General features: G+C 43.5%; 1 protein-coding gene and 1 non-coding gene across 2 annotated transcripts in view; both read right to left on the bottom strand.

Moving 5' to 3' along the window:
• Positions 1 to 238: 238 nt before the first annotated feature.
• The window catches only part of CDS2 (CDP-diacylglycerol synthase 2), a 42,870-nt gene continuing 23,733 nt past the window's right edge, over positions 239 to 19,375 (bottom strand). The window contains exons 2-13 of the mRNA XM_068986985.1: positions 15,287 to 15,423; positions 13,907 to 14,003; positions 13,054 to 13,151; positions 10,886 to 11,025; positions 9,021 to 9,079; positions 8,300 to 8,382; positions 5,203 to 5,290; positions 4,641 to 4,709; positions 3,698 to 3,850; positions 2,080 to 2,199; positions 1,542 to 1,645; positions 239 to 1,298 (exon numbers count right to left, since the gene is read on the bottom strand). Of these exons, the coding sequence (XP_068843086.1) occupies positions 1,166 to 1,298; positions 1,542 to 1,645; positions 2,080 to 2,199; positions 3,698 to 3,850; positions 4,641 to 4,709; positions 5,203 to 5,290; positions 8,300 to 8,382; positions 9,021 to 9,079; positions 10,886 to 11,025; positions 13,054 to 13,151; positions 13,907 to 14,003; positions 15,287 to 15,423 (1,281 nt within the window). The 3' untranslated portion in view covers positions 239 to 1,165. The remainder of the gene's footprint in view (positions 1,299 to 1,541; positions 1,646 to 2,079; positions 2,200 to 3,697; positions 3,851 to 4,640; positions 4,710 to 5,202; positions 5,291 to 8,299; positions 8,383 to 9,020; positions 9,080 to 10,885; positions 11,026 to 13,053; positions 13,152 to 13,906; positions 14,004 to 15,286; positions 15,424 to 19,375) is intronic.
• Positions 9,391 to 9,499, bottom strand: LOC138091916 (small nucleolar RNA U6-53/MBII-28). The gene has a single exon (XR_011145948.1). It is a non-coding gene; the product is annotated as a small nucleolar RNA U6-53/MBII-28 (small nucleolar RNA).

The raw sequence follows: 19,375 nt of genomic DNA, 5'->3' as shown, positions 1-19,375 counted from the left end.
ACAAACTACATTTAAACTGGTCACATTATACAAGTGCGCATTGAATCTTCAGAAGCTTCAAACCTCTGGGTTGGGTTATGCAGAGTTGTAAGCAGGACTTTGTGGTTTCAGTGAAGAAGTCATGGTAATTGAAATCACTGTAAGAAATAAGTGATTTTTAAAGCACACACACAGATATACACTTGCCTTAAGAGTTATATATATATATATATATATTAATATACACAACACAGCAGCTACATGGGTGGTCAGCCAGGTCAAGGGCATGGGTGTGTGAACAAGAAGCCCTCTGCTCCCTGCCTAATGAGGAAGCCCCCAGGAAGGATTCAGCAGCAACAAGTCTATAGCACAAATGTGAACAGCATCATCCCTGAAAAGACCCAGTTAGCCAACTGCCCTATAGGAGCCACTTGAGCCTAAACCCTGTGGGAAAAGACCTAGTTACAGCATCCTACTGCATACACTTGAAATAGAACAGTGTGGCTTTTTTCCAGACTATTATAATTTTTCATGCCTTTTGAAAAAAATTAAAACTGAAACCTTCTTCAGTCTGTGATGAAGTGAGGTGAATCCATATCAAAAAGCAAAGCTCACAGTCCACAGGATTTCATGAACAGAATGCTTATCTGATTAATAAGCCTTCATCCTTCTTCCCTCAGAAGGCAATTCTCCTGTAGCTCCAAGGCAGGGATTATTGAGAAGCCCAGGAAAAGCACTCCAGTAGTAAAGACATCCAAGCTGTGTAACTCTTCCCTGCTGGGGGTCAGCTACAAAGACAGTCGGTGAGGGGGGGCCTAAACTAGACAAACACAGATGAATGAGTGTCCACTCTGATCAGGCCCAGAAATGGAAGCTCCAGCTTAGGAGCTAGAAGCACCAAGCAGGCACTCCAGAGCTGGGCAACACTGTCTTCCAGGATGTTAAAAGCTTTGGTTTTAAAAACAAAAATTGACTTCTTTCCAACTCAAAGCTATAGGTTACTCACAACCCAAATCATAAGCATATGGACTGTATACACAGATTTTCTTTTTCAATCCACAAATAGAAACACTGGTTTAAAAAAAAAAAAAAAGTGAGTTGAAGCTTGTCTTTGTCCAGCTAGGCTTGCCTGGGAGCCCTGCCCCTCACTCAGCCCTGTTTCGGCTCTCCCGGCCCTGGGTGGCCCCTACTTGTCCTCTGTGGCAGCTGTCAGCATCCCCTTGTCGGTCAGGTGAGACTTGAGCGTGTTGAAGATATGGAGTTGCTGATCTGGCCTCAAGGTCAGGAACTGCTGAACCAGCTTACTTGGGTTTGGGCCCCTGCAAGAGGATGAACAAACAACACTGAGCAAAGCAGGAGCCAAGCACTTCAAGGGCCTGATTATTTTAGTGGCTGCCCCCTTCCTGGATTCTCTACTAATGGAGGGTAGGAGGGGACCTCAGAGAATCCATAACTAATAGCAACTGAAAACTTCATTCATATTTGGGATTTTTTCACTCAAACTGAGAAGTAGATGAAATTCTAAAATCCGCCAACTTGGTTCAGATAGAAAGGTACTATACCTGATAAAACTAGCAATATACACATTGACAAAGGTGGCCATCAGATACTGGCAGTCAAAGCGATCCATGATGCCTCCATGGCCAGGAATGGTATTGGCGAAGTCCTGTTAGAGGAAGGAAAGGACTGGTGAGCCTGGCTTCATCCAAGTCAAAGCCTTGTCTATGGTCACACCTCAGTGTCCACCTACTGCACTCTATAGCTGAGGGCAACAGAAAGTGAAAAGTATTGATTCAGGCGCTGAAGCTATAGTATACAATCTTATTAAATTATAAAACATCTCTTTTGAAGAAAGATTAACATAAAAAATTATCCTAAAACTGAAATCCAACCACAGAATTTTCTTAGAAACAAGGTATCTTCCTTTATCTTACTTAAATTCCATGCATGGGTGAAGAGTACGTATTAACAGTCAGGGTTCACAGTCTGGTATTCTGAAGGGGGTGGTAGTTGATGAGGTGAGACAGAAGGAGGAAGGCAGAGACAGTGAAAAGGGGCCTGGCTGGGAGACAATGAGAGGAACAAAAAGGGTTTTCCTACTTTGATCTTAAAGGCTCGTTTGAATCCACTAGCGAAGAACCCTCCGAAGGGGCCGATGAGCGAGGCAAAAGTAGAGAGGGCAATGCTGTGAATCTGGAAGGGGTACATCCGCACTGTTTTCTAAAAAGAACAAATGAAATCAGTTCAGATGCCTGCAAGCCCAGGCTTATTACTTGTTACCATAAAAAAAAAAAAAGACAAAAAACCACATCTTTATGAAACTATATCTCCCCCCAAAATTAGAAAAAAGACTGGTTTAGGAGTTCTGTTTCTGCTAAATCTCTAATATACTGCTTAACAGAGGACATTAACATATTATGCGTTCAGTCTACAGCAATATGTTTTGTTTGAAGTATATGAAGAAAATCCAGTCCTACAAGGATACATCATTGAAAAAAAAAGATTATTTTAGCACTGTCTTTTCAGATAATTACAGGGATTCTTTTCTGATACTACACCAAAACTTGACAAGTGATAGGTTTCTAAAAAGTTGGTGCAATGTGGAATCTGAAATCCTATCAATAATTTTTTTGTACTCTCTCATTAAAATCCACTGGTCTATACTGCACTTTGAATAGATCATTTTGTCCATGTATGACTGTAACACCATGCACTGGCCATTTCAAAAATACTGGTTTAATGAGTTACATAAATCTGCCACATGTAAACACATTTTGCCATACAATGTCAAAATGTCATATGTTAAAATCACCACAGATCCCATCAGAAAAGTCTTTAAGTATTTAAGTAGTTATCAAACTTCCGTGGCAGGTATATACTTTCCAAAATTCTAATTTTCACTTGAAAACCAAATTTCATCATTGGTAACAATTATTGTCAGTTGTTTTCTGGAAGTGACAAATCTCACTTCATTTCTTTTTTAAGAAAAATGCCTGCCAAAAACCTATATGAAAACCTATAGTTTCTCATTTCTTTTCAATTAAAATTTATGTCCCCATAAAAAAGCCGCCAGTACAGCTCAGAATTCAAACAGGGGCACACAAACTCTTCCTTTAGGTAAGCACTGTCCTGCAGCAGTCAGCAGAAGCATTTTATGTATACTTTCCATTTTGGCACCAGAGTATTAGGAGATGTATAGTCAAGGATCAAGATTTAATAAAATTAATAATTTTACTATTTCATCAAAGACACTGTTAAGATAAGCTGGATAGGTCTTCTTGTGAGTGTGTGGCACACTGAATCCGACGACAGTCCAGTTTGGTGCCACTGCCTCCACTCATGCTAAGGTGTCAGCAGGCTTACCCACCACTGCTTTTGCACCACCATGGCAAATGATGACAAAATGAAAAAGCCAATGATGTCATTATGTTATGAAGAAAACAACTGTGATCTCACAGATACCCTCAAAGCATCTCAGGGTGCCCCAGGACCCAAAAGAACACTTTCAGAACTCTGGTCTTAATAGTTTGAGGTAGGAGGAAACATCTCCTGTCCTCTCCCTGAATTGACTTAAGCAATTCTCTTCCATCCTGGGGTTTACAGCTTTGGGGAGGGAAGAAGCTAGGTTTTTTGAGGGAAGGCAGTGGTGGAGAGGGGGCTCTCTCTTTGTAGTCACTAACCAGCCAAGGATCATTCGTCCCATGTGAGTGGCACATACCCAGCCAATGATCGATTGGATCACCCCAGGAATGTTGTACTCCTGCAGCCGAAACAGGCCCGAGGGCTCACAGTCCACAGTGAAGCTGTTGGTATCATTGTTGTACTCCACAGGGCAGACAAAACATCTGTACCCAGACATCACATAGGACAGCTGAGGATGAGAACAGACAGACAAAGGAGACAAGTTCCAGCCATCTTGCCTGGGCAGTAGCCACCTGGTTAGGCCATGCTCCTCACAGTACCTAGCACCCTAATTGCAAGCTATGCACTAAATCAGAGGTTCATGTTTCACCACTGGTGTTATTTTACCTGAATTCTGGAAAAAAATGAAGAGACTTACAGCCTACTGAGGCCTCACATGTACTTGCTCAAACAACCAGGTCCTGAATAAATCCAGGAAAGACCTAAAGGAATCTGGGCAAGAACTATAAGAAGTTTTGTCCTATTTGAAGAACCTATGGTTCATTTTTCTCAGGATCTCTTAATTCGAAATGACAAGTGGCAAGGGGAGCAGTATAGTGAGAGGGCGACAACCAGGAGGAAAGAAGTAGACACCCTCTAGAAAGGGGTGGTAAGTCACTCCCCTCCAGGCAAGGCACACGCCGGAGAAAATCTGGGTTAGAATGGCATGTCCCACCTCACCTCTTACTCTTAGGGAAAGTGACAAAAGCCTGACTGTGAACACCATCTCCTGAGTGTCACCAGGCCTTGCCAGCGTTAGAGGAGTACAAGCTGTGCATGGCCTCCGCTCCTCTACTGCCAAGACGCTGCCTGAAGCCTGGCAGACAAAGGGCAGATGCTGCTGCCCTGCCATGTTCACGCCCTGCTACAGGGCAAGGCTGCCATTCAGCAGGACAGAGTCCTTGGCCTTGGGAGACGGGCTCTGAAGGTGGGCGGGAGGCCTCTACCCAACCCTCACCCAGCTGGGAGCCACTACCTACCAGAAGGCCAAAGACCACAGTAGCAAAGAAGCCCCCAATGAAGCCTTCCCAGGTCTTCTTCGGGGACAGCTGTGGACAGAGAGCAAGTTCTTAACAAAATGCATTTCGATAACCCTGGCTTTGGGAACAATGACTGTTTAAAGTCTTTCTACTATTAAAAAACCTCATTCAATTAACCACTTCACTTTCTAAAATACCCCATACTTGGTTTCCTTGTATAGCCTGAGAGCCCTCAGTGTCCTTTCTGTTTCAATTGGTCAAATAATTTAATTATGAAACAGTAAACTAATTAAATGACAACATTCTAATTCAGATCAAAGCCCCAAAAGTGTACCTACACAGTCTAAAATATTTTCTCTATCAGCTCTTTATTTTTTTCCACAGAAGTAATTGTTAAGTCTTCCTTTGGCTTTTCTCTTGAATCTAATTTATTACTAGCCTTTCTCCAGGATGACATGAAGATGTACACGCCATGCACATCTCTTCTGTCTCCCAAGCTGATCTACTTGAAAGCACTACCCTCACCTCACGGTAATGGTCCATGTTAGGGTGATCCGTTTACCTTGATGAGTGGGGTCCGACCAAAGAAGAAGCCAAACATATAGGCCATGATGTCATTACAGATCACACAAGAAATGGGGACAATGAACCTGGGAAATTAAACCAAAGTAAGAATCAACTCTACCAAGACGATACCTCCAAAGTCCACAAAACAATGCTACTCGTAAATTTCAGTACCAAAATAACCACATAGTACTTATTACCCATTAAGGAATAAGTTTAAAAGAAAAAAAAAAAAAAAGCCACCAAGTATCTATATAAAATGTCATGTTCTTGTTTCATTGCAAAGTAATATAAAATTAAGTATACAGAAAAGAAAAAATTAAAAGTTATCCTTCTTTCTCCTATTCCTATCTCCATTCTCCAAAATAACTACTTTTAATCATTTCTGACTCTTCTTCTTCTAGTAGTTACTTCCATTATTCTGTTACATTTATTATCTATTTCATAATTGACTTTTCTTTTTTTTTTTTTTACTGTTTATTACTAGCTCTAATAAGCCAAACTTTCCCCCAGGACTACACAGACAGCAAGACCAAGATTTAGCCAGATTTATCCTCTGCCTCCTTCTGCTAGTGGTCTGATCATCCCTACCACAAAAAAAGGGGAGGATAGTTTCCACACTTGTACCGTCTCTCTCTTCTCACTCTCTATTCTCTGACAGTCACTTAAAAAATTTTTTTTAATTTCCTCTATAGTTGAACATAATATACATAAATCCTAGCCCCTCATCTAGGAGAAGGCAATGGGACCCCACTCCAGTACTCTTGCCTGGAAAATCCCATGGACCGAGGAGCCTGGAAGGCTGCAGTCCATTGGGTCACTAAGGGTCGGACATGACTGAGCGACTTCACTTTCACGCATTGGAGAAGGAAATGGCAACTCACTCCAGTGTTCTTGCCTGGAGAATCCCAGGGACAGGGGAGCCTGGTGGGCTGCCATCTATGGGGTCGCACAGAGTCGGACACAACTGAAGTGACTTAGCAGCAGCCCCTCAACTACAGGCTTTATTTTTCTGACTCACTGTTTGTTAAGGGAGAGATTTAAAGCACCTATATCCACCCAACCACCCATATTATTTACTTTGTTGAGGCTTCCAGCACATACTCTCTGCTCTACAACTGTAATCAAGTCTTGAAGGTTCCATCTAAAAACCAATAATTAGAGATTTTAATATGATTCACTCTAGAACAAAGTGGTATGTCTAGCCCTAAAGATGAGAACTTAGCATGAGCCTCTCTTTGGAATTACTTAACAGCACTCTGAAAGAGAGGAAGAGTATGCCTTCCCATTGTTTAAAACGTAATAATGCCCTCACAGTATGCCATTATCATTGTTTTAAGCACGATAATGCCCTAAGGCTCTAAAGAACATCTTGATGAGGGTGAAGGAGGAGAGTGAAAAAACCAGCTTAAAACTCAATACTAACATTTAGATGAGCTAGTCTTTACATGTTCTAAGCTCTTTATATATTTTTACTAATTTATTCCTCAGGCAGTAGGTATTACAGCATCTTCATTCTGAGAACGGGAAACAAAGGCATGGTCTGGAATCTTAACCACAGTACTTTAGTATCTCTGTTGCTGTTGTTCAATGGCTAAGTCATGACCAACTCTTTGCGACTGCAACATGCTAAGCTTCCCTGTCCTTTACTATCTCCTGGAGTTTGCTCAAACTCATGTCCATTGAGTCGGTGATGCCATCCAACCATTTCATTCTCTGTCACCCCCTTCTCCTCCTGTCCTCAATCTATCCCAGCATCAGGGTCTTTTCTAATGAGTTGGCTCTTTGCATCAAGTGGCTTCAGCATCAAGCTTCAGCTTCAGCATCATCCTTCCAATGAATACTCAGAGTTAATTTCCTTTAAGAAATCTGGTTTGATCTCCTTGCTGTCCAAGGGACTCTCAAGAGTCTTCTCTAGAACCACAGTTCAAAAGTTACTGAATGTGGTCCAACTCTCACATCCATACATGACTACTGGAAAAACTATAGCTTTGACTAGACAGACCTTTGTTGGCAAAGTGATATCTCTGCTTTTTAATATGCTGTCTAGGTTTGTCATAGCTTTTCTTCCAAGAAACAAGTGTCTTTTAATTTCATGGCTGCAGTCACAGTCTACAGTGATTTTGGAGCCCCCAAAATAAAGTCTGTCATTGTTTCCATTTTTTTTCTCCATCTATTTGCCATGAAGTGATGAGACTGGATGCCATGATCTTAGTTTTTTGAATACTGAGTTTTAAGCCAGCTCTTTCACCATCCTCTTTTACCCTCATCAAGAGGCTCTACACACTAGGATATGTCTTCACATTTTCACTAAAAGCATAGTTTCTTCGGTCAACCTATGGATTTCTATCAATGGTGATAGATTTCTTGCTGAAATCATCGCATTTGCAGAATAAAATCTACTAAGTATATTATTCTTTTGACACATTGCCAGATTCTATTTGCTATAGTTTATTTAGAATGGTATAGCTATAATCATGAAAAAAATATCAGTTTATCATTCTTATTTCTCCCTGTGTTTTTATCAGCTTTAATACTAAGGGTTAGATAAGACTCGCCAAAACTAGAGAAAGCCTGTGTGCAGTCATTAAGTAAATAAATAAATACTCAGCTGCTGTCACTGGTCACTTTTTCCAGGTGTGGATTCTTATGGAATTTTCAAAGCTCTTTTATAATTATTGATCTGTTCAAGTTTTCTTCTTTGTGACTTTTACTCGGTATCCTCTTGCCAGAAAATGATTTTTTTCTTCTAGATTTTCATATTTGTTGCCGTACAGTTGCACTGTCCTGGACTCTTTAAATATCCCTATACCTGTTGGTTTAGAACAGTGGTTCTCAAAGTGTAGGTCCTGACCAGCAGCATCAGCATCACCTGGGAATGTACTAGAAATGGAGTTCTCAGGCTTCACTCCATGGCTACTGAGGCAGAAAATCAAAAGTAGGGCCCAGCAATCTGTGTTGTAACTAGGCCTGCAGGGGCTGCTGATATGCTCAGGTGAGAACTGCCAACTTAGCAATTGGGGTTTCTCAGTCCTCCTATACATAAGAACACCCACAAAATAATAGGAAAAATGCCCCTCACTAACATCACTCACCAGATCATTCCTTCAAATAGGTTGTGGATAACAAGATGTGACTGTGTTACAACAATCAGTAATGTTACATGGGTCCAGCCAAACTGCAAAAGAAGATAAAGGATAAACTTTACCTGTCAGTGTACCTTGAAAGGAACTTCAAATAATAGCTAATACCAAACAGAAAATTGTTGAGAAACAGGTAGGAAACATATCTGCTTCTGTATCTGTCTTACTGGAAATGAAAAGCTACAGAACAGGCCTTGAGAAGAACTATGTTTCCCAGCTACAGTTCCCAACAAAAGGAGGGTGCATGTGGCCCACCAGTTAGTCCTTTTATGCTCCAAAAGCCTGGGTACCTCTTGTTTTCTTAGTAAGTCTTTACTGAGAGATTAGGACACTCAGAGAGGGGGTGTTTTTAAGTTGAGGGAGCAATATAGCAGGTAGGATATCTATGGTCAATGTCTAAAGCTTTACCTAGAGCCTTACCTAGAGGCCATACTCAGATCCAGACGGGAGAGACTGCTTAGGGTATATAACAGTGATTAGGTCTAGGTGGATAAGAAGCCACCAAACTTCACAGAGGATGCCTCTTTCACCCTCCAGGTTTCAGATGCACAAGAAGAGACTACATTCCAAAGTTCTGAGTTATCACAGAAAGCATGAAAGGCCTGTGGAGTTTCTGCAGAATTTCACTTATATCAAGAGTTTTGACACTGACCCATTTTGACACTACCCTTACCATGTAGAACTGCAATCGATAATGCTTCTTGACCAGACTCAGCACAAACATGCAGAATCCTAGTTTGAGAAGGAAGGAAGAGAAAGGGCAAAATGAATCACATTCTGCATTTATCTTTGTCCTAGTCATTTCCTTTAGCTGTGTCATATGGTCCTTTGCTAATTTCCTGGCAACAGCTAACCAGGGCACAAATCCACTGCCCAAGGGAATAAAATCAGTTATTCAGATGGGCAGTCAGAAGGGAAAAATGGCTACTTCAAGACAATCAAAGGAAGACAATATTTTAAAATTTTACAGATTACACTCAACTTAGGATACTGTTCACCAGATAGAAATGTTTTGATTCTAGAACAGGGGCTGATAGTGGTCAGGCCGGCTGCCAGTATTTTGTTGTTGTTGTTAAACTCCCTGGCACCAAAGCAGGGCAACACTGCCCTAGCTGGTAGCTCAGTTAGTAGCATGGCAACTCATCATCGGGGTTAGCTGCCTGTTTTTATAAACAAACTTTTATGAGAACACAGCCATAACTATTTGTTTACATGTTATCCAGGGTTTCTTTTTGTGCTACAATAGCAGAACTAAGCAGCTGCAGTAGAGACTCCACAGCCCCCAAAACCTGTAATATTATTATCTGGACCTTAAGAAACCAATCTCTATCCTAAAGAATAGGTCTGGCAGAATGGGGATCCACATGGTATAAGGCCAAGGTCATCCTTGCATCTCTCTCCTACTGACGCACATGACTAAAACCTCTAGGAAGAAAATGGATTTTACCCACAAGTGTGCTGGGTCCCTCAAAAGCAGCCCTGCCCAGAAGAGAGCCTATCACTGTTCTAGACCTCTGGCCTCCCTTTGTGGGGCTGCTTCCAGGCTCTGAGGCATGCTCTCTGACTATCTTCAACACATCAGACCTCTCAGCAGTAGACTTCATATTCAGTAGCCAGGTGTCATTCAGAGAGCCAAGTATCACTATCAAGTTGATGAAAAAATAGGTCAGATTGAAATTTAGGTCAGAGTTAGAACAAATTTCCCATATGCCTCAAACTGGTTTTCAGGGTAACCATGAAGAACATTAGCATTATCTGAACTCATGTATAGTCTCAACTGAGTTTAGATTGATGGAGCAATATACCGTTTGTCAAATTTCTATATAGCTTATCAAATCCTCATAGTAACTCTGCCATTTTAACTCTAGGTTACAGGAGAGCTCAAAGAGTAAGCTCCTGGCTCTTCTGAAGTCACAGGTCTTTTAAAACCCAAATCAATAAGATTTCTATTGCACTATAGTGTCCCTTTTCTAAAATTAATTTAATTGGAATATAATTGATTTACAACATTGTGTTAGTTTCAGGTGTCTGGCAACGTGAATCAGTTATATATATATATATATATACACATATGTCCACCTTTTAGATCCTTTTCCCATATAGGTCATTACAGAGTTCCCTGTGCTATACAGTAAGTTCTCATTAGTTATCTATTTTATATACAATAGTGTGTATATGTCAATGAAAAGTCCTTTTTTAAATACAAGTTTCTGGATGATTTTGTTCTGTCACACTGCACAATCTCTGCCAATAAGAGTCAGGACACAACAATGCTATGGGGTCCTTCAACAGAGGCTGAAACACACAGACAGGTGGCACAAACCACAGCCCCCACAACCACACAAGCCCCTCGGCCTCATTTCTCTTAGTAAAGAGCTACTACAGCTCATGTAAGGCAGAATCTTTAGTTCTGCTTCCCTGTGTGGTCAAAGTTAAGTCATCAAAACTTTACATGAACCAAGAAATGCCCCAACTCCAACTCAGCAGATATGCAAAAACAAGACATATGCAACAACTGGCAAGCCGCTTAACACATACCTGTTAGATAGAGAGTAAAGGAAATGAATCGGTGGTATTTACTGAGAATCCGCAGAGGCTCCTCTCTCTGGACCAGAGTGAAGAAATAATCCGTCACTGTTTCACCATAGAAGAAATAATTTACACACAGCAGAAAGTACCTGTTAAAGAAGACAGATCACTGCCAAAGGGAGCACATATGGCCGCTCCCTTACAGCAAGGATGTTAGGACCAGAGCAGCAGTCCACTCAACCCCTAAGAACCCCCCAGGCAGCTCACAGCAGGACGAGCAGACCACAGATCCCTGTCCTCTGGTGACCCTGTAGGTGAGATATTTATCTAGAAATTTGTGGCTTTCATTCCCTCTCCATTTATCACAAACTTGGGACCCAGTTTCTGCCCCTTCTATAGCATTGCCAGGTCTAACAACACTCAATCTGTAAGACAACCCCCAGAAAGGTACCTCATCCTGACTCCTTGGCCTTACTTCCACTCTTCCTGATAGGAACTCTGCATGCCTATTAAAACGAAATTTCTCTGGCTTTCTGTCTGTCTGTTTGGTTCCTCTCTTCTCCCTGCCTGGAACATCCTCCTCACTTACCCACTTTATCACTCATTGCTCAAATACCATTGTCTTCATAAAACCCTGCATGATCGAATGTGGTATCTGCCTCCCCTGCCTTTATTTCTATAGTGTGAAATACTTGTTCTTTTCACTAAGCAATTAATTATGCTTCATGTCAGACTGTCTTCCTCTCTGATGCCCGGCTCTGACACACAAATCTTTCACTAGCATTAATTCTTCACTTGTTTATAACCTCTCTCCTCAACAAGGAGGGAGAAGCCATGGTCCATATACTTGTGCGGCTTCACTAGTGTTTCCGAGTATGAGAATGAGCAACCCAACTCTAAACACTCAATAAATGTCCAGACATCAAAGAAAGGGGAGAGCTTCTCTTATCTCTTCCATTTAAAAAAAAAAAAACTGTGGAAGTTCAAGAACTACCAAACAAGCTTTGTTTTCTGATACTTGAAAAACACTTCCTTTGAACAGTGACCACAGTCAGGGGTCAAACATCCTGAATATGTTAATAAAATTCATAACATTGCTTGCCAGCTATAGGAGACCCACAAGAGAAACCTAGGGGGCAGGCCGGGGGCAGGCAATGGCCCTGTGGCGACTGCAAGGCAGCTTATGCTGCTGGGTGACAAGGAAGCATCTCTGAGAAGGATGTGTCCAGCCCAAATATGAGCATGTCAGCTCCCTTGGCATAACCAAGTTGCTGGGGCCCAAAACACTACTCTCTGGCCTGGTAAGTTATGAAATCAATGCCCAAGACCCAGCACAGCATAGTGAGAGGAGTCTGTATCTGCCCTAAGTCTTCTTAGTACTACACAATGCTCTGTTCACACAGCACCACCTCGGAAGAGTGTGGTCAATACACCAAAAGGGTTTCAGATCAGGAAGGTGTCTTGGACATCATCTGCCCTACAGGTTTTGTTCTGGCTTCAAGACAGACAAGCACAGAATTCTTTGGCAAGCCAATGGTTAGGACTTGCTCTCACTGGCCAGGCCCAGGTTCAATTCCTAGGCAGGAAACTAAGATCCTACATGCCACATAACAAAGCCAAAAAAAACAAAAACAAAAAACCTAAGGACATCCAAGCCCTTTCTTAGGAGGAGAAAGCAGAGCTCCTCTGAGGAGCCCAGATCCCCTGCATTCAGTCTCACTCCTGTCCACTGGCACCCAAGGAACCTCAAAGGAACTAGGACTCCAAAACCACAGGTTGAAAGCACTGACTAGGTCTCTACTATCTTAAGGATGAGGAAGCCAAGTTCCAGAAACAATGTAACACCAGCGTGAACAACTCCCAGATGACTGTTGTTGGATGCTGGGATACCAGAGCATGAAAAATGTACTGATCTAGAAAATGGGGGCCATTGTGCAGTCTAAGGAATCCAAATATTGATGCAAATATGGTCACAGATGCAGCTGGTCTGGATTCTTCTAAGAAAGAACCACTCCTTCCAAGCCAGCCATTCAGTCTGACCTAGGCAATACTTTGGTCTCAAAGGTGCTGTGAAGGTCCATGGCCATCAACCCCTCCCTCCAACCACGACTGTAACTACCTACCACAAAACGTTTGTCCAAACCTGTTAAAGGTCTCTGTGGGGCTAGAGAGCTTACCAGCTGAGGGTTCTGAACCAGGGCAGGTCATAGGAGTGGTACACATTGTAGCCAATAGTAATAATCTCATGGAAACACTTGATCTGAACACACATCACCTGCAGGACACAAAAGAATTAAAACACTTGCTGTCTCCTCAGTTCTTACGATCTGCGGAAACAGAAACCAACAGGTCATAGGTCTTCAAGAAAAACCACTATATTTAAGAACAATGTCAGCCCTCCAGTGATTCTGCTCCCCTCCTTTCTCTCACATCACTCACCAGGGTTGGGAGGCCCTTTATGTCACACAGAGCAGATCCAACTTCTCACGATAAATATATGCTTCTGAAACTCTTATTAACTTTTTATTGTAGAATCCCCCGCCTCAATCTCTCCCACTTTTGTCTCTGAATAAAAATACATACTTGAAAAGTCCCAAACTGCTCTGCTCAGTCGTCAGTTGTATAGTCATTTGATGCTGTCTATGACAATGGGAAGACTCAGAGCAAAGTACTGTGGACTGGAATTTTATATCAAAAGTCCTAAGCTTATGAGGGAGGCCCCAGGAAAACAAGAAACAAAATCAAGAGTCACACAGAATCATAGCCAGGTTCCCAGTTTGACCAAAGAGCTGAAGTACTAAAATCAAATTTTAAAGTGATCTTTAATCACCTACAACTGGCCCGTGCCAATGGCCCTCCAGTTGGCTGCTGGAAGGTGAGAAATCATAGTTATTCTAAGGCGGATGTGGTCTGAGCAGCCAGGACCTCAAGTGATTCCCAAAACCAACCCAACACCTGGCACCTAAAATGACTATACACATGCAGGGAAAACTGAAGGTAAAACTAAAATAGCAAGCAAATGGCACTTACAATCATCATCAAAACCATTGGTCCCAAGTAAATGATAATGAAGAAAAATGCAATCATCGCCAAAGTCAGGATGCCTCTCACCCACCAGTTCTTCCATCTAAGTTAGAGAGGAAGGGAAGGAGAAAACATGTTAGGAGCCCAAAAGAACTGAAGCACAAACTCAAGGCGGATGGTTCTTTCTGGGATAAGAGCGCTCTGAGGTCAATGCTTTCCAGGAGTATGTCTTTCACCTTGACAGAGGCAGTAGCTATATGCTGGAAGAAGCAGGTCACCTCACCTCATCAGAGCCATCACCTCATCTACACTAAACTCAGCAAGTGCTCAAGGCTTGCATAAAAATACACCCAACTTGTTTTTTAATGAAGGAATCAGGCAAAAATCCCAAGGGAAAGGTAATGTCCGCCTGCCCCCCTCCCTTATGTATCTATTTAGATGGCTTCTATGGGCGTCTCTGAGAAAAAACTATTAACATTTTTCCTGCAGGAGAATCCTACATTTCTCTGCTCCTGCATCACTACGCTAATAACAGTATCAAACACAGTGGTAATAACGGCTACCACACCTGGCACATATGCACCTGGCACTTCTACAAGGACTCATGTGTATTAACTGTTTCAACCCTCCATACTACTAGCTTTTACAGATGAGGAAGTGGATGTACAGATGATACCCTGTGGCGTGCTTAAGCTGGGAACTGAATCCTGGGAACCAATGTGGCTCCAGAACCCGTGATCTTAATCACTGCACAAAACAGCCTTTCAAAAGGACAAGTGTGTGGGAGGCATGCCCAGGCACACTTTTATATAATGTTTTGGGGTCTTATAGTTTGTCTGCCCACACAGCTGGTATCAGAAGGCCCAGAATCTCAAGGGACCAAAATTTTAACCCTGAATTCACCAAAGTTGAGATGTTTCTTAATTCCTACAGGAGAATTGAAGGACTGTCCAAAACAGACGTGTGGGGGAGAAGGAAAACTGAACTCTGAACTAGAAATTTAGGCTCCTCAGTGGAAAGCAGCCTGCCCATTAGTCACAAACCCCAAGGACCATTTATCTCCATGTGCTATCAGTGACCACTCCTATGTCCAGGTACTCCTGCTCTTTGGACAGTACCTCCCAGCCAGCCTAGGGTACCCTTCAAGGGTCAGATCCACTCAGGCTGTGCTTGTAGTCACTGGTAAGCACTCAATGACACTTAATGGAGCCTTAAGCAGAGGCAGGGGAGACTATAACCAATGAAAGTGGGCAAGTCTGGGCCTCACACTTTAACAGATGTGGGCTCCTGCTACAAGACTGTGGGCCCTCTAAGCGCTTCAGGTCTTCCATGACACTTGGAGACCCAGAGCCCTCAGCAAGCACTTGCATGATTAAGCCAAGCTACCTTGAAGACAAGTTGGAAAGGGCCCTGTTGAGAACCTCTGGGGTATCATCTGCAGAGGGTGGTAGGGTGGCAGCTTCCACTCGGCTTTCACTGTCTGATGCAGTCTCTCCATCTGCCTTTGCTTCTGACTCTGACTCCTGCAGAGAAGAAAAACAGAAGAGGGAAAGATCAAAAGCACTGAGTAGGATACTGGGTGTCGACATCCAAAAGGACCCATCTACCTTTGAAAAGACCTCTCCACCAACACTAAGTCACACAGGGAATAGCCCCTGCTCTGCCACAATACCACAATAAGCTGTGGACTCTTGGAGCCACGGACAACTAGTGGCTCTGGACAGGCTCTCGGGGGAAGCTGGGTGTGCAGGCTACTGCCCCTTGCAACAGAGCTCCTGAAAACCCATGGTGTTACTTCCAGGCTTCACAAGACCACCACGTGAGGAGGCCAGCCCCAGTCAGGTGCGGAAGCCCTAAGGCACCACTAACTCTAGTCAACACTTCACCAGGACTGGTGTGTGCCACTGCCCTCTCCCTGAGTTGCCCACCAGGTCACAGTCACGTAAGGAAATGCCTGCAGGAACTCAGCCTGCTCCCCAGCCTGCATGAAGGGACCAGAGCATGCCAGCAACAGGTCCTCCATCCAAAGTACCAAGCTTTTATTTCTTAGAGGAATTTAGAATAGATCCTGTGAGAAGAGGTGTAGGAGAAATCAAATCACTTGGAATCAAAATCATGATACTACACTGCATTTGAGTAGCCCTTCAGAATTTTGAGAGTATTTCCCGTACCTGTGAACATTTGAGCAGTCATGGAAGGAAAGAAAGGCAAACAGCAAGATCACTATTTATAAATGAAGAAACAGGGGCTCTGAAAAATTCAATAGTTGGCCCCAAATCTCCTATAACAGGTCTCTGACTTTAATGTGTTCATTCCACTACATTTTCTTTTATTTAAGCATCTCAGAATCCATTTAATTCTTCAGTTAAGTGATTCAGAACAAAGTAAACTGGTAATGGCAATAGGATGTTTCACCAAATCAAAGATTTCATTACATACACAAACAGACAAAAAGCTGTATCTTTTTTTCAAACTGAACAATTTGAATTTCCTTAGCGACTTAGTAGCAGCAGCAATGACTAATAAATGTATGAAACTGAGCACCATTTCACACATTTCTTGGCCATTTTGATGTCTTCTTTGGTGAAGTGCCTTGTCAAGTCACTGGTCAGTTTTCTACTGGGCTTCCTTGCTTTTTTTATGTGAAGGAGTTTTTTTAATATGTTCCAAATTTAAGTACTTTGTATCACTAACATGTTCCCCCAGTCTCCTCTAAACCCTAACAACCCACCTCAGTCCTTCTCTCACCTACATTCTCTCACCTACAATCAGACCTTTTCCCTCTCACTCAGTACTGGCCACAATGGGGAGCTGGTGGGAGATTTTGTAATTGTCTGCTGCCCCAACTGACCATAAGGCCCCTAAAGACAAGATAGTCTCATGCCTGACACACAGATGCTGACAAATACACGGAAGATGGTGGAGAAAGAGAGGAATTCTTTCCAGCTATGGTAAAGCAGCCCCGCTCTCTCTAAATTAACTTACAACTGAGATAACACCACAAAACAGAAGGCTTAACTGCTACAGGATTGCTGATTCAGAAATTGGTAAAGAACTTAGGGAGTCACTCTGCTGTACAGCAGAAATTAACATAACACTGTAAATCAACTATACTTCAATTAAAAACAAAACAAAACAAAAAAACAACCTCATGGAGGTGTCCTCATCAGTAGCTCCTGAGGGAAAGAGCTACAGCTGCCGCTGATGCAGTCAATGCTCCTTCCTCCACCAGGCTGAGCCAGTGGACAAGTCACCCAAGTGCTGTACTCCACTTCCTCACCTAACAAAAGGACAGCAGAAAGGACCCTCCTTATCTGTATAAGGGTTCTCCAGAAAGACATAACCAGACACACACCCAGAGCTGTGTCCTATTCCACTGCCCCACAAGGTTCTGAAATGCAGCAATGCCCGTTAAGTGTAACTGGGATTCTCTCTCTCCAGTCACACTTAGTGAAGACGCAGGCATTCAGAACAGATTTCCATTTTGTAGGCTAACATTATCATCCTTTTCCCATCAGCAACCATCACGGATATGAGGTAACGATGCTGTGGGATTATCTAGATGTGACCCCTAAACCAAGGGATTGCAAAATGCAAGTACCAGGGCCCCACCAAGGCCTCCCGCAGATGTTCTCCAGGAGTATGCAGAAGCCACAGGGACTGAGATGACAACAGCAGGCGGGAGGGTATGTATGTAGGTGCATATGCCTGCGAGCGCATGCCCATGCGCGCGCACACACACACACAGAAGCTCTAGCACCAGCTATTTTTAACTTGTCCATCTTGTTGTCAAGGAAACTCAGAAAGGCTGCTCGTTCCCCAAGCTAGGAAGGGCAGTTAGAAACCCGGGCAGAGCCCCTGCAGGGGAGGGGCAAGGAGCTCTGGCTCGGAACTAAGTCTCTGGACCTTGCAGACCCTTTTACAAACGTCAGCCCAAATAACTCTGTATCTGACTCCTCTCCTTCCTTACTAGGAAGAGTCACAGTGAAGAGAGGTATCCTGAAGCAGAAAGCAGTAAGAGGACAGAGAAGTGTCACAAAGACACAGTGACTGTTGTTATGTCAAGACATCAGGAGGCCTGCGGTGAACAACTAAGAAATGAAATAAACTAAAGAAATAAGCCTGAAGGAGATTAACTTTCCAGTTGTCACCTGCCTTTAAACAAGTAAGGGCTTCCCTGGTGGCTCAGATGGTAAAGTGTCTATCTACAACGCAGGAGACCCAGGTTCAATCCCTGAGTTGGGAAGATCCCCTGGAGAAGGAAATGGCAACCCACTCCAGTACCCTTGCCAGGAAAATCCCATGGACAGAGGAGTCTGGTAGGCTACAGTCCATGGGGTCGCAAAGAGTCGGACACGACTGAGCGACTTCATTTTTAAAAGCTAGTAAGTAACGCCAGGGTCCTGGGCCTCAGCCCAGGCCACTGAATAAGCATCCTCAGAGCCCTTAACTGGAGGTCTCCTTGGAGAAGGAGACGAACACCTACACAGATACCCTCTCCCATAAGCTGAAACAGAGTCGAAAAAGGCAGAAGGGCAAATCCCTGTGCCAGAGGAAAGGGCACAACCTGGGAAGATATGGATCAGGGTGAGGTAAGTCAGCCAACTCTCGGGGCTCCAGGTGTGGCTGCCAAGAGAGCAGACGAAGGAAGAGAAACCTTGGAGAACCTGGAAACCCTGCGCTGTTCTGGCTACTCCCTGTGTGGGGCAGGGCCTTCCACTTGGGCTTCTTAGGCCTCAGTGAGGAGGTGAATGCTGGCAGCAGCTTCTGTCGTGGACCCAGGAGGAGTCAAAAACCTGGAGGCCAAGCTTGTGCCCAAGAGAAAGTGGCACACGTGAGGACCAAGAATCGGAGATGTCAAGCGTTTCACTGGTTTGCTCCTCCAGGGGATGGAAAGACGTTCTGCAGGAGGCAGAGGCAGCCAGTTAATTCCCAGCTCTGGTATTCATTACCCTCAACACAGGCCTCCCGTCCCTGGTCTTCCCCCTGGGGAAAGCGCCCCCTACATCACATGGTTGCTGGAATGATCAAATGCAACACCAGTGAAAGTCTATTAAAACTATAAAGGGACTGAAGAGCAATAGGGACCTGCTGAATTTCATCCTACCCCCATTCTCCAGTAGGCTAACCATGGCACACAGGACAGGGGCCCAAGAACCTTAAACACCCATCCCAGGCAACCTGGGCATCCTTCCCAGGGAGGGTGGAGTGGAGAAAGAACAGTGCTTATCAGGTCTTGCTGGGGCCCGTGTGCTAATCAGTTCTGTGAACTCAGCATCTGCCTGCCTTGCTTCCTCTTTCCTGTCTTCCATTCCAACAGGTGGCCTCAACTCAAAAATGATCCACCTCTCAAAGCTCCCATAAAGGTGAAGTCTGAAACACAGGCAGCAGTACCTACCAACACTTCCTGACATGGGATGTGTACAGCACAGTTCACTGAGGTGTGGAAGGAAACATTAGAACTTACTTCTATTT

Source organism: Capricornis sumatraensis, chromosome 15 (genome assembly GCF_032405125.1).
Source record: "Capricornis sumatraensis isolate serow.1 chromosome 15, serow.2, whole genome shotgun sequence".
Classification (NCBI taxonomy): domain Eukaryota; kingdom Metazoa; phylum Chordata; class Mammalia; order Artiodactyla; family Bovidae; genus Capricornis; species Capricornis sumatraensis.
This window is presented reverse-complemented; position numbering and strand designations above follow the sequence as displayed.